Source organism: Mesocricetus auratus, unplaced genomic scaffold (genome assembly GCF_017639785.1).
Source record: "Mesocricetus auratus isolate SY011 unplaced genomic scaffold, BCM_Maur_2.0 Super-Scaffold_100004, whole genome shotgun sequence".
NCBI lineage: Eukaryota > Metazoa > Chordata > Mammalia > Rodentia > Cricetidae > Mesocricetus > Mesocricetus auratus.
This window is the reverse complement of record NW_024429189.1, coordinates 73,849,944-73,863,448: the sequence shown is the minus strand read 5'-3', so window position 1 is coordinate 73,863,448 and position 13,505 is coordinate 73,849,944. Positions and strand designations below refer to the sequence as shown.

Below are 13,505 nucleotides of genomic sequence, written 5' to 3'. Positions count from 1 at the left end.
CACACACACACACACACACACACACACACACACACACACACACACACACACACACGTACATGCACACTTTGTCCCTTCAAAGTTTTCACAGCTAGATCTAGGACCAGTTCTTAAGCTTACATGATTTAAAAACTATCCCAGCGTTCAGTTTACCAGTAGACTCCTGTGGGCAAGAGCAAATAAAAGAATGTCTGTGTAGTCAAGTGATGGCTGAGCTCTCCACTCATTGCCCAAGGAATCTGGGCAGAGCGGCATTCACCGTGCCTCATTGGAAACAGGATCCACAGAGCTCTCTGAGATCCTGTAACACAAATATCAGCCTGCCAAAGAAAGCTAAAAGGATGCTAAGCTACACTGTGCCCCAATTTTATAACATATTTGAAGGGGGTAAGCGGAAACAATAAAAAGAGTGCTTGATGCACATACACATTTATTGTTCAGAAAGCCTATCACATTAACAAAGACATTCCCTTACAAACCTCTGTCTGTCTTGCCCTCTGTCAGCAGTCACTCCCAGTCATGGGCAGATTCTCACGGAAGCCAGCAGCAAGTTCTCAGAAACAGCTCAGCACTGACCATTTGCAAAGATGTTTTCCTTCTTTCTTTTCTTTTTGGTTTTTTTTGTTTGTTTGCTTGCTTGTTTTCCAAACCTGCTGTTTTTGTTTCCCTACTTTGCACAAACCTCATCACAGGTACTTTAAGTGGTTTTCTAGGACATCTTACAAAACACCATCCCACTATTCACACTAGTATCCAAGCAATCAAGGAAAACACCATTTTGTTTAATTAATGGTTCTGAATCGGAGAGAGGTGTGTGTGTATGTGTATAGGTGGTGGGCTCTTACTTTTTAAAAAAATAAAATAAAACAAGAAAGAGCATGTGACTTGGGCATGCCCTGAGTTCAAATCTGCCAGGAGTAAAAACAGTCAACAAAATCCTAACCTCCTCTCCCTCTCAACTACACAACAGAGTTGAAAGGGATTCAGTCAGGCCATGGAAGACCAGTGTTAGACATCGGAAGGGGTCTCATAAAGAATAGGCACCAGGCCTTGAATAAACAAGAGAGACAGTGACCGTCTGCCCCTTCTCCTGAAAGCCTGGCTCTTGAACAGTGCAGGACCAGACGAAAGTTGGTGTTTGACCAGGTGCTTCGATGTCTTTGCCTCTAAGTTTCTCCTATACTTCCTCCTTAAATAGCTTAAAGCTTGACATGTATCAGGAGTGAAAGGAAGGTAAAATTCCTGACACCAACTGTTCCACTCCCCCTTAACCCTTTGTTCCCCACATTGTTCAAGTCTTGCGTAATGCAGCCCACGTTTCACTAGGAGAGACGATGATTTAGCAGTAGCTGGACAATTAGTCCCAATTAGGCTTATTTCCCAGATGAATGTAAAGGCTTATTGGGGTGAAGTGTAAGAAAATATTGGAGAAATTTTAAAGAAATATTACATCATGCAAGTAAACAATGCATGGTAAAGCAAAGTGAACTAGGGTGAGGTGACACTGCCAAAATTCACTGTGTGGCACTGGGAAAATCCCTGCTCTCTCAGTTCATATCTACAAAATGTGAGCAACTATCACAATCCTTCAGAGGTCCTGAAGACCCAGGGTACTTTTGTGGCTGAATGTGCTGTAAAAAATTGAATAGTTACACGGATGCAAAGGGTTTCTCCTGGGCTACATTTGAAACCACAGATACCCATCTGTTTTGGAAATCATTGACTTCCACTCTCCCTAGCAAAATGCAGAGGGAATAGTTTTCTTTCACTTTGCTTCTCTTTTCTTGATTGTTACTATTTTTTCTTTTTTAACATCCAGGAGAAATACTTACATATGTACATGTGGCGGCTGGAATCTGCTCTGGTTGATGTTATAGTGTGTGAATGCCTGGGTGGGGTTTGAGCTATACTCATCCACCGTTACGGTAACTTTGCCTTGAGAAGGAATCCCATGTGCCATCCTTCCTCCCTATAGGCATGAGCAATTCACAACTCTCTGGAGCAAAAGCTGGAAGCAGGCATGGTGTGTTTCAGCCAACCTCTGAGTCCAAGGATCTACTCATCAATTCTGCTGTGCGTTCTAGAAAAAGAAACAAACAAAACAAACCATATATATGTGTGTATAAATATTTTAAAAAATAAGAACAATGAGTAAGGCAGTTCTAAAACACACTAAGAGTGGAATGTAGAAATAATTATTGGCTCAGAAAAAAATCTGAATCGACACTCTTTCCTCGTGGGTAATCTGTTGCCTACTCTTTGCTGACTGTCCCTCAGAGTGGACTCTATACCTTTTACGGCATCACTAGATGCTAGTGAATCGTCTCAATGGAGTTCAAACTAAGAATTCCTCTCTAATTATAATTATGGCACTTAACGTGAATTGCAAAAGGACCAAATCCACAGTTGCCATGGTGTCTAGCTATAAATGGTTTGTGCTGGAAGACTCCACCAAGCCTTCCCTGCTAAGTGAAATATTTGGTTCTTACAGAATTGGTATCACATTATACAATCACTTGAAATCTTGATGTTTCGATGATCCACAGGACACAATGACAAATGCAAACTCAAGATTCTGTGCTCATTAACAGACACTGGAGCCTAAGGACAGAATGCACATGATGCAAACATTACATATAAGTTTGTCTTGCAGACACTTTCTTAAATACGAAAAGCCTGGTAGACATATCAACTTCTCTCTGGCTAACCATGGCACATCTTCTTTCAATACTCTAGTCACTCAAGGGAAAGCCAGAGGCTCAAAGGTTTGGTCCCTAACTTTGTAACCCCGACCACTCTCTTCCCTCCCGAAGGGAGCTTTCAGAGAGGACAGCCATTACTTCTGTGGCCTCATTCTCGGAGCTGGTCTCATGCCCTTAAGAAATTTTCAGCAGTTCTGATTCTTTTCATGTCAGTGTGTTAGTTACCACATGGGGTACAGAAGTTAAGATATCAGTTTTAGTGGCAGATGTTCACAGATGAAGGGAAGCAAGCCTTTGCATGGAAGCTGTCCCAATCGATGACCGATTGGAGGAAGTAGAAGGCACCACACACCCCTTGGCTAACCCTTGGCTAACCTGCACTCTTCTCTAAACACCCTGCTTCAGAATTCACTCGCCATGTTCACTATTAAGCTCCAGAAATCTTAGCTGCTATCTCAAATAAAAATATTTAGAATAATAAGATTAGATTGAAATTTGGCATGAAACACCTTAAAATATTGAACAAAAGGCAGATGGCCTGCCATAGGCCATTTATTTTATTATTTTGCAACCCGGGGCTCCTGTAGTCCTCCATATGCTTGCTGGGTTAAGAAATCCCACAGTGTTCTACTCAAATGATTGTTTTTGGTTTTGGTTTTTTTCACATTAGCAAAGCAAGCTAGGTTACACCCACCCAGCCTGTGTTCCCAGAACATTCCCACAGACAAGAAAGGAGCCCCTGGTGTTCTGGCATTTTTAACAAAATGTCTCCTTGGGTTTTCTTTCTTCTTCCTGACTTCATGGGAGTTGTGACTCTGGTAAGCACCAGTTGATAGGCTATCTGGCTAGTAGGATTAGCTAAGGCAAATCTTTCTCTGCTCCTCTGGCGTACGATATCTATAAAGAACTGCTTAGGAATCATAATGTAGCAGTTTTCATACTAAGTTTGCAGCTGTTTCCTTAATTTCCCACACAATTATATTTTACTGTTATTTTGCATAACAGTAAAACACAACACCTGCTTCAAATTGCAGTCCTGTTCTAAGTGCTGTAATTCTCTTTTGAGACACAAAGTACTGAGACACAACTGAAGCGCAGGGCTGCATAATTGCGTGGTGCTGAAAAGTAAATACAAATGAAAACATCTTCCTGTTACAGAAATGTCTGTCATTAGAAAGAATGTTAGCCATCAAAGCACAGAGTGGGAAAATACACATTTTCAGAATACGAGAACTTAGTGTTTGCATAAATTAGAGAGTGGTATAAAAATTACTTAGCAATCCTTATTTTCCTTCCATCACTGTCTATTGTGTGAGGTGCAGCACATTTCAGAGGCGCCGGAAACCAAATTCATGTCTAGAGCACTGTGACCTCAGAGTAAGTATCTGTACCCCTTACCCAGAAAGAATATAAATGTTTGGAGAGAAAACTTACTAATTAAACTAAGAGAGTATAGGTCAGAAATACAAGACACCCTGAGTATTTACAGTGACTTGAAGCAGTTAGAATGGCACCCTCTCATGTTGAAGGCAAGATGAGGCAGAACTTACATGACAGATTCCCACTTCTAAAGGGTCCACTCCATCCTAAAGTCACCCTACAGATTTCCGTTTTCTGCTGAGAAACACCTATGTCTCCCTTCCTTGCGCCTCTGCCTGCAGCAAGGCAAACAATATCTCTCCATCAGCAGCAAGCCCAGATCCCTGCAATTCTGAAGAGCTAAATGGGTGGCTGGCATCTCATTTGAATTCATCTTTGCCTTGTTCCCTTTCAAATGTTTTATCGAAACAGTGCACCTGCCGGGTCTATCTTCTTTAATCTGCAGTCCTTTGAAGGAAATGTCAGATTGAGGCAGAGGGCTTCAAAACTTTCACAGTACCTTTGCAGACAAGTCAAGAAAAAGCTTTTTTTAAATGCTATGTTCAATTCCACCCACACCTCGAAATGAACAAATCCTAAGACTGGTGTGTGTGAGGGTTTTGGGGGGGTGGGGGCCCTTAGTGACAAAACCATGAGCAAAACCACTTTGCTTCACATGAGATTGGGAGAAGGCCTGAACGATTCGAGAACCCCATCTTAACCTTCGAAGAAGCTGCATGACCTTGCCTCAAATCTTCAGGCTGTAAAACCCTCCCGACCACATCCTCTTCTCACAACAGTTAAAGGGAGCAGCTTTCTTCTTTTAATTTTATACTCCAATGCATTTTATCCACAAACAAAGGCACCCAGTACAAGATGCCAAAATGCCTAAAGAAAAATCTAAACAGGACTGTCACTGCCAAGCAGTCACACTGGTGTTAGAGTTTCAGTTTAAAAAAAAAAAAAGCCCACGTGAGCCATTGAGCATTTCCTAGACAGCAGTCATTTCTGTCCCTTAAGCTGCAAGACTGGAAAATTTCTTTTCCAGGAACCCACTTGAAAAACCTCTTAAAGTCTGCTGGCAAGGAAAGGATTAAAAACTGGACTTAAATAACTGTCTCCACCTACTAGACATCAGAAGTCCGGTTTACCTAAACTTTCCAAGCAACAATTTCTGACCTCTCTACTCATGCGCCGCCCAAGCCAAGCACAGGAGAAAGGAGCTCTGGATTTCACTTTCCTTGTTTAAATAAGGATGCTCACTTTAATCAGAAAGATAGCCGCCCCACCAACTGGGTGGAGGGACTTTGGAGCTTGCCTCCAGTCCAACCCCGCCAAATTTCATTCTCTCCTCCCTCTGCCTCGGGGATCCAGAACCTTCTTAACTCCTGCCCCTATTCTTTTATGCCCATTTCCAGTCACTCATCCCCACTTGCGGGGGCAATGCCCACTCGCCTTCCCCGCGATTGCTCAGCTAGTTTATTTTTCTGAAGATGCTGACAAAGTTCCACGTGTCTCTGTCCACTAAGCTCCCTCCCTTCCAATCACACTTACACCTGAACTTGTCTCCAGCACTGCTGACACCCAGCTGGCACATTCTTTCGGAGAGGGAGGGCACGACTTTTCTCCTGAGCCTCTGACAAAGCGTGGAGTCTATATATGGTGGGGCGGGGGGGGGCACAGAATTCTCTACTTTGGATTGGTTTGTTTGTTTTAAATCTAGGGTGGACAGATGGGGAGGGGGCTACAGCTACTGCACACACACACACACGCGCACACACAATCACGTACGCAGGCACACACGCACATATACACACACGCCCTGCCCTGTCAGCTCTCACTGCCTGGTCCTGACCATAACTCCCTCTTCATTCCTCAGGCGCTGAGTACCCGGCTGCCACAGTCACCGCCGCCGCCGGCGGCACTAAGGATCCTAGATCGCTGCCCCAGGGTCGGCTAATCTCACTCCACCTTCTTCTCTCCCAGTCGGGGACCTACTGAGCACCTCTGTAGAACACGGGCTCTGACGCCGCGCCATCCTCGGTGGGGCAACGCAGCCCCTGGTCTGGGACGTAAGCCTCCCGTGCGCGCTGGCATCTCCGAGCACACAGACCGGAGCCCGGGTCTGCACCATGAACAGCCGCTTCCTCGCTCTGTGTCCCGGAGCTGCCAGGCGCCTTCCCCGGAAAGGCTGGAAAGCGAAGGGATCGGGCCATCAAGCTGGAGGGGGTGTGGAAGCCACCGCCTGGCCCCCTCTTTGGAAGTCCTTCCCTTCCAAGTTAAAGTTATGTTTGTTTTCCCCCACCCTGACCTGTTAGTGTCTGTACCATCACAAATCAATTACACATTTTTTTCATGACCCGCATTCGCTCTTAATTCCTCGTGTGTTGGGGGGTGAGCTATAAATCAAACCCACTCATCATCTTTCCACGCTATTTTCTTGCTGGGGGAATTTCAAAGCCCTCTAGAACCTTTAGGTTAAAAAAAAAAATGTTCCCTTCACCTCCTAGGCCGCAAAAGCCCGGAATTCGAAAGATTTTTTTAAAAGACAACCTTGTCACATGTAAATGTAAATAGAAAAAAATTTAAAAAGAAAGAAAAACCTAACTCTTGCGTAGGTAGAAAAGAAATTGGGCGGCCACGGTTACTTTTCCACGCTACCGTACCCCGCCTCCCAGCCCCCTTCGCTTTGCAGGCTGCGATCGCCGAGACCGACTGGAGAGTGAGGTCGGGGCGCGGGGGCCGCCTATGAGCTCCGCGTGGGAGCGCTGCGCGCGCGGGCGCCCCGAGCACAAAGCTGCGCCGAGCTGTCCGGCCACTGCACCTGGCCCGGGGCCGCCGCGGGCGCACGGGGCTCGGGCCGACACAATGCACGCGGGCCTAGGCCGGGGCAGCAGCAGCGCACGACCCCGGGACTTTCTAGTAAACAGATCTCGGACTCCCCGGCCCCACCCCCATCCCCGCCGCGGGGCTTCGGCCGCGGGCTTTGGCAGACACCCACCCCCCCCCAAGCCCGTCCCGAGAAATCGGGGCGGAGGAGGGGGCAGGGAGGTGGGGACCCCGAGAGGTCGGTGGCCGAGGGCTAGGGGGAAGGGAGAACAGGGAGCAAGATGGGGAGTGGGAGGGAGGACAGCTACGGAAAGAAATTCGTTCTGGCTGGGGGGGTTGCAAATCTGCTCTCCCCGGGTCCTGGAGTGCTTACTCGGCCAACCTCAGGGTCGGCGGGGCCGCCGCGCTCCGCAGCCCCCGCGCCCTCGCACGCGCCTCTGACAAGGCACCTCTCACCCGGGCTCCGCTTTGTGTGTGCATTTTTTTTCCCTTCCTCTCGCGCCCGGCACCGGCCGCCGGCCGCCTCCTCCCCCCTCCCCCGCCCTCCGCCTCCCTTCCCCGGGCGGATTACCTTTCCCGGGCTTGTGCTCCGGGTCTCCGGGATGCCTTCAGCGCCCCGTGTGCGGGCGAGCCATCGCCGAGCCACCCGAACCGGCTGGGAGCAGAGCTGGGGGCGACAGGGGCGAGGGGCGCGGGCGGGCCAGAACCTTCGACCCCGAAGGTCCCCGCCGCCGATCCAGGGCCTGGAGGGTAGCGCGGGGACGCGGTGCGAGCGGGGCGCGGGGTCGCTGCTGGGGGGGAGATGGAGAGGACCAGTGCAGCCTCGATGTGGGGAGAGAGCGAGCGAGGGGGCGAGGAGAGGCAGCGAGGGCGCGGCGAGCGAAGGGAGCGCGAGCGGTGCAGTGACAGGGACTGCCACTGGGGTCAAAGGAGCACAGCTCCAGGAAGCTGGGCCGCCCAAGCTCTGCTCTCTCTGAGCTCCCCGCCGGGACCCCGCGCCCTGCACGCCCCTGCAGTAGTTCCGGCCCACTCGAACCCCCCACCCGCGCCCTGAGGCCGCGGGGTTTCCAGGAGAGGAGGGAGAGCGGAGGGCGAGGCCCGCAGGCTGCTGGTGCTCCTGGGTCAAGCAGGCGGCAGGAAGCTGAGATGCAAGTTCATCACCATGAGTGATCAGCTTTAAAATGATAGGGGTCGGGGAGATGAGGGCGGGCCACGGAGCGCCAGGAAAATAGGGGAGCCCCCCAGATGGGCGTCTTCTGCAAAGAGAACACCAAGCCCCCGCCCCCCACTCGTGAACCTGCCAGGCTCTGTCAGAGGTCCTGGCACAGCTCCAAGGCGCAGAACTCGCTGCAGGGGCTGGAGGAGCGGCTTGGGGCACAAGGATCACACCGAGGGGGACGACCTCAGAGTCCCTCGACTGCTGATCTGAGGCTTTCTTGTGGGGGTATCAAGGCTCCCCTCTCCTCAAGCTACTCAAAACGACACACACACACACACACACACACACACACACACACACCACACACACATCTTTGACTCTGCAATATTGTTCCTGAGAAAGAAAAGGCCAATCCAAAGACAAGGGTTTTTGACCTTCATGAATTAAGACAGGTTCGGGATAAGAAGGTGAAGTGAGGCAAAGGCTTTAATTATTTCCTTTTTTTTTTTTTTTTTTTTTTTTTTTGTCCTCCTCCCTCCCCTTTGCATCACATTTTCCCTCTCCCAAAGACCTGCACTTTAAGAACCAGTTTAAAATCGAAGTTACTCCCATTTTCTCTGCTGCTTTGGAAACCCGGATTGGGCAGGAGAAGGTGGAATACTAGGAATTGTATGCAAAAGGGGGTCTGGGATAGAGATGGGGAAAACCTCTGAAATACTGGGACAGAAGGCTTTTTAGAAAGCTTGTTTGGCGTGGTTGTCTGAAAGATGAGGTGGCCTTGTGAAGTTATGCCACTGTCAGAGCTGAAGGATTTGGAAGGCGACCAGATCTAATTCCTTTCTAGAAGTCAGATTCAAAAAAATCTGCATTTTCCGAAAGCAATTCCAATGTGTGTGTGCACGAGACATACGTGTGCTTAGTACACACTGTGGCAGCTGACTAGCCCGCCTGGCTGAAATTATATCCCCTAAAATTAAAAGGGAGCCATTTCAACCTGCTCTGTCGCCTCTGCGCTGAGACTAATTGGTTTCCAGGGTCGGGAGAGGAAGGGAGGAAGGGTCGAAGGCGCCCCTATTTAGGAAAAAAAAAAATCAAACGAAATTCGCTTGAAAATACTTCCCTTTTACGATGGACTTCCCTGACACTTGAATTTTAAGTAACCCATCTCTTCTGCTCGGGCAGAAATGAAGGGGAAATGGGCTCACTGATGTCCTTTTATTGTACAGCATGCCCTGAGTGTCCCTGCTTGTCTGCTGTGCTGAGAGGAAAGGACAGTGCCTTCCCTTGGCCAGCACAAGTCACAGCAAGTGACACTGACATTAAAGGATGCCAAAGGTGAGCGGAAGGGCCACTTTTATATTTTGTTTTCTTTTGCTTTTCAGCCCAACCACGAACACTGACTAGAACCATGTTGCTGTTGTTTTAAACTATTGGTTTTTGTGTGAGAGGAGTTAGCAGTACACGCTTCTCATGTAAATGGTTTGAATTCCAAGGCTGTTTGAACTGATATCACTGTGCACCACTACTACTTACACTGTAGTCGGCCGAAACAGTCGAACTAGTTTGAATATGGTTCAGAATCTAAATATGGGCACATAGGCTGTAAATAACAGTGTGTTTTAATTTATTGGCACATTTTTCAGGATATTTAATGTGATTAAAAATCAAGTGTGTGGTTCTTTACAAAGTTGGTGAGAGTTTGTACCATTTTATTGCATAAGGAAACTGAGGGAAATAATATTTAAAACTGAAATTTTCAATATAAGAAGAAATTAACCTTACTGGGTAGTTGTTTGTAGATCAATTATTCAACAATGAACAACTTGCATGTGGGTTGAGACTTTTGATATCCTCTGAGTTGCTAAAACAAAAAATTTGGAGAATTGCAAGCGAATTTAAATAAACCAGGAGCAAGAGGAAGCCACTTTTCAGGTAATTCCCGTTATGTGGATTTGAAATTACATTTTGAGACATTATCCACAAATATATAGGTGCATGCCCTGAAACCTTACTTTAAAATGGCTGAGTGCCAACCACATCCATTTCCTGATGCTCACTATAAAACCTGAAAAATATCTTTTCAGAATGCTTTTAGGAAGAAAACAAGAGAAACATGGGAGACCATTGCGTGGAGGCAAATGATGCTTCCCCTGAACGTTCAATACTTTTTGAACTAAGTGCTCAGACTCCTAAGAAAGACTTTGGAACAGGAGCCAATAAAACCTGGACTGTCCTGTGCTTCTTTTAAAGGAATAAAATCATTAAAGCTATCAATAAAACCTTAGTGTCCTGTGGTTCTTTCAAAGGAATAAAAATCATTAAACTATCATATGCCTTTGGATAATTTCAGTGAAATTGTATAAATCTCATGAAGAAAAACTACAGCTATGCTCTCTCCTTTTGTCTTTAAGCTGTCTACATTTTTAATAACCATTTTCCATTCAAGTCTATCACTACCACTGGAACAAAATAAAAATAAACACTCAGTCAATAAACTACTTTTTAAAAAACCTGAGTCCCGCCGGGCGTTGGTGGCACACGCCTTTAATCCCAGCACTCGGGAGGCAGAGGCAGGCGGATCGCTGTGAGTTCGAGGCCAGCCTGGTCTACAAAGTGAGTTCCAGGACAGCCTCCAAAGCCACAGAGAAACCCTGTCTCGAAAAAACCAAAAAAAAAACCAAAAAAAAAAAAAAAAAAAAAAAAACCTGAGTCCCCATGGTTAACACTTTGTAAAATTGTTTCAGGTATTTTTATTGTGGCCCATGCCCAAAGTTGTGAACTATGCCTTATATTTCTCTCTACCCTCCATGATTTTGTACTGTGCACGTAGACACTTGGAAATACTTGTTAAATGACTACATGAGTCAATAAATGAAAAAGCAAAGGAGAGAACGCATCAATGAGTAAGTCAAATACACAATGAAGAAAATTCCATGCCAGATCTGCACGAAAGGAAGTGATATCATAAGGCTGGCGTTGGGAGGAATCAGAACTTTCAATGTAGCTAAAACAGTTCAATTTAAAGGATTTTGCTAATGTCTCTAGAAATAGAAGACTGCTTTACAAAATTATTTTCTCAGTGAGAAGCTGAAGACTGTGCTATGTCCTGCCCATTTGAAGGCTTTTCTCTTTAAATATAGTAGGATACCAAAATAAAAAGAAGCTTGAGAAAACTGGTGCCTACATATTTACAAAGACAGTTTGTCAAGATATATTCTCAAAAGAAACCCGTATGACTAATCTGATCCTTGAATATATCTTTTTGTGACACATTCAAAATAAATATAAGAATAATTTGGGGAGGTTTGTTTTATTTAAAACTTATTTTTGGTTAACAAAAGTATCCATGACTGAGAAACATTGGAGGCATACTAAGATGAATGAAATTTTACGTCCTGAAATAAGTTTCATAATGAGTGTACTAGAAAAGGTTAATTTCATTTAGCTCTTCTGGCAGCAGAAGTAATAACAGGTCCTAAGGAAGATGTGAAAATCTTAAATTTTGCAAAACATTAATTCTTGCCATTTTTAGTAAAGGATGTCTAACAAGTATCAGACAAACTTTTATATTTACTATTACATATGCTGGCTGTGCATATTATATTTATTTATATAATATAGCATATATTTACATTATATTTATATATTTACTTCATGTAATGAGCTAGACAAACATTTCTACGATAATTATTTTGTGGTGCCAGGGGTTGAACCTGCAGTCCTGTGAATATGAGGCTGTATCCTAAGTGTTGCAATGGGGACATTTAATGGCTGCTGAGCATGGGCTGGTTTGTTTTCAATTTTAGTATCCATCCTAACAGACTCACATGATTTTTGCTACCAGTTTTATGTACTAGGTACTATAATAAATCTATCCACCTGCCATGGGTCTGGTTTTGGAAAAAACTGTAGAATTTAGAGCTAATTGGGAAAGGCTTATCATGGGGAAGCAGTGCAGTCTCGCTGAAGCAGAGCTAAAATGATCTTATAAGATGAGGAATGTGGAAGAAACATATAATCTGGTAAATAAGAGCTGTGAGGGTTTTTTCCAAGATAGATAATTCAATTTGACAGGGTAACATTGCTTTCCTTCTCAATAAATAAATAAATAAATAGATAGATAAATAAATAAATAATGTGGTGATATTTTGTTTGTGCTGTAACAAATAAAGCTTGCCTGAAGATAGGAGTGCAGAGCTAGCCACACTAGTTAGCCATAGAGGTCAGGCAGTGGTAGCACACACCTTTAATCCCAGCACTCAGGAGACAGAAGCAGATGGATCTCTGTGAGTTCAAGGTCACCCTGGGCTACATGAGTCTAAAATCAGTCTAAAAGAGAAACAGAGCTCACACCTTTGATCCCCGCAGGTGAGATCACACGCCTTTAATCCCAGCATTAGTGAGGTGGAGACAGGAGTGGTATGGCTAGGCAGAGAGAGGAATATAAGGCAGGAGGAGACAGGAGCTCAGGGCGTTAGTCTGAGGTTTCGTACAGCAGGTCTTCAATCAGACAGGATCTTGCCTCCTTTCAGTTTGAGGATTCAGTAGAGGTAAAAAGTCTCCCTAGTGACTGGCTCCTTTACTTCTCTGATCTTTCAGCATTTATTCTGATATCTTGGGCGTTTTATTATTAAGACCAATTAGAAATCATGATATAAATAAATGGATACAACTTTTAAAACTGAATTTAGAACAGCAGAATCTAAAAATTTCCCCATTTTCTTATTAACATGACCTTTCAAATACTCAACCAGTATATTTTCTTTTTTTTCTTAGAATTATTTATTTAATATATGGGTATATATGTGGATGGGTGTGTAATGCCATGTTAACATGTGCAGTCAGACAACTGACTGGATTGTCAGCAGTTCTCTCCTCAACCATGTGGGGGCAGAGGGTTGAATTCAGGTGGGTAGATTTGATGGTAACCATCTTTCTTCACTAAGCTAATGTGCGTGCTGGCCCATCAACTAATACTTCCAAAGTACTGGGCCTAAGAGTTTTAATTATTTATCTATTAAATGAGTGCATATGGGTGTTTTGTCTGCATGCGTGTCTGTGCACCTCATGCATAAAGGAACCAAGGAAGATGGAATAGGGAGTCGGATCCCCTGGAACTGGAGTTACAAACAGTTGTGAACTGCCATGTGGGTGCTGGGAATCAAATTTAGGTCCTTTTCAAGAACAGCCAGTAATCTTAACCACTGAGCCATCTCTCCAGTACCAGATACAGTTCTTACACCGTGCTAACGACCTATTCATGCCTAAAGTAGGAGTTTTTTCCGTCCATTGCAAGACACAGTAGTTCCTCAATATCCACAAATTTGCTCCCTCCCAAGGCCTATCTTCCTCTTGAATACTAAAATCTGAATCTGCCCAAGTCCTTTATATAAAATGGCATAGTGCTATCTATATAACGCGCACATCCTCCAGAATACTTAACTCATCTCTAGGTT

The 13,505-nt window shown here is 45.2% G+C and overlaps 1 protein-coding gene and 1 long non-coding RNA gene across 7 annotated transcripts in view; one reads left to right on the top strand and one right to left on the bottom strand.

Annotated features, from left to right (window-relative positions):
* The window catches only part of Mpped2 (metallophosphoesterase domain containing 2), a 179,915-nt gene extending 172,127 nt beyond the window's left edge, over positions 1 to 7,788 (bottom strand). The window contains exons 1-2 of one of the 6 annotated variants that reach the window (XM_040745978.1): positions 7,462 to 7,788; positions 1,833 to 2,080 (exon numbers count right to left, since the gene is read on the bottom strand). In XM_040745978.1, the coding sequence (XP_040601912.1) occupies positions 1,833 to 1,960 (128 nt within the window). In that variant the 5' untranslated portion in view covers positions 1,961 to 2,080; positions 7,462 to 7,788. Of the gene's footprint in view, positions 1 to 1,832; positions 2,081 to 5,615; positions 5,672 to 6,066; positions 6,254 to 7,263; positions 7,372 to 7,461 lie in introns of those variants that run through there. The other 5 variants (XM_040745980.1, XM_040745979.1, XM_040745981.1 and 2 more) reach the window with 5 other exon arrangements.
* On the top strand, positions 5,435 to 6,412 carry LOC121140463. Its single transcript, XR_005877305.1, has 2 exons — positions 5,435 to 5,723; positions 5,941 to 6,412. It is a non-coding gene; the product is annotated as an uncharacterized LOC121140463 (long non-coding RNA).
* Positions 7,789 to 13,505: the final 5,717 nt, after the last annotated feature.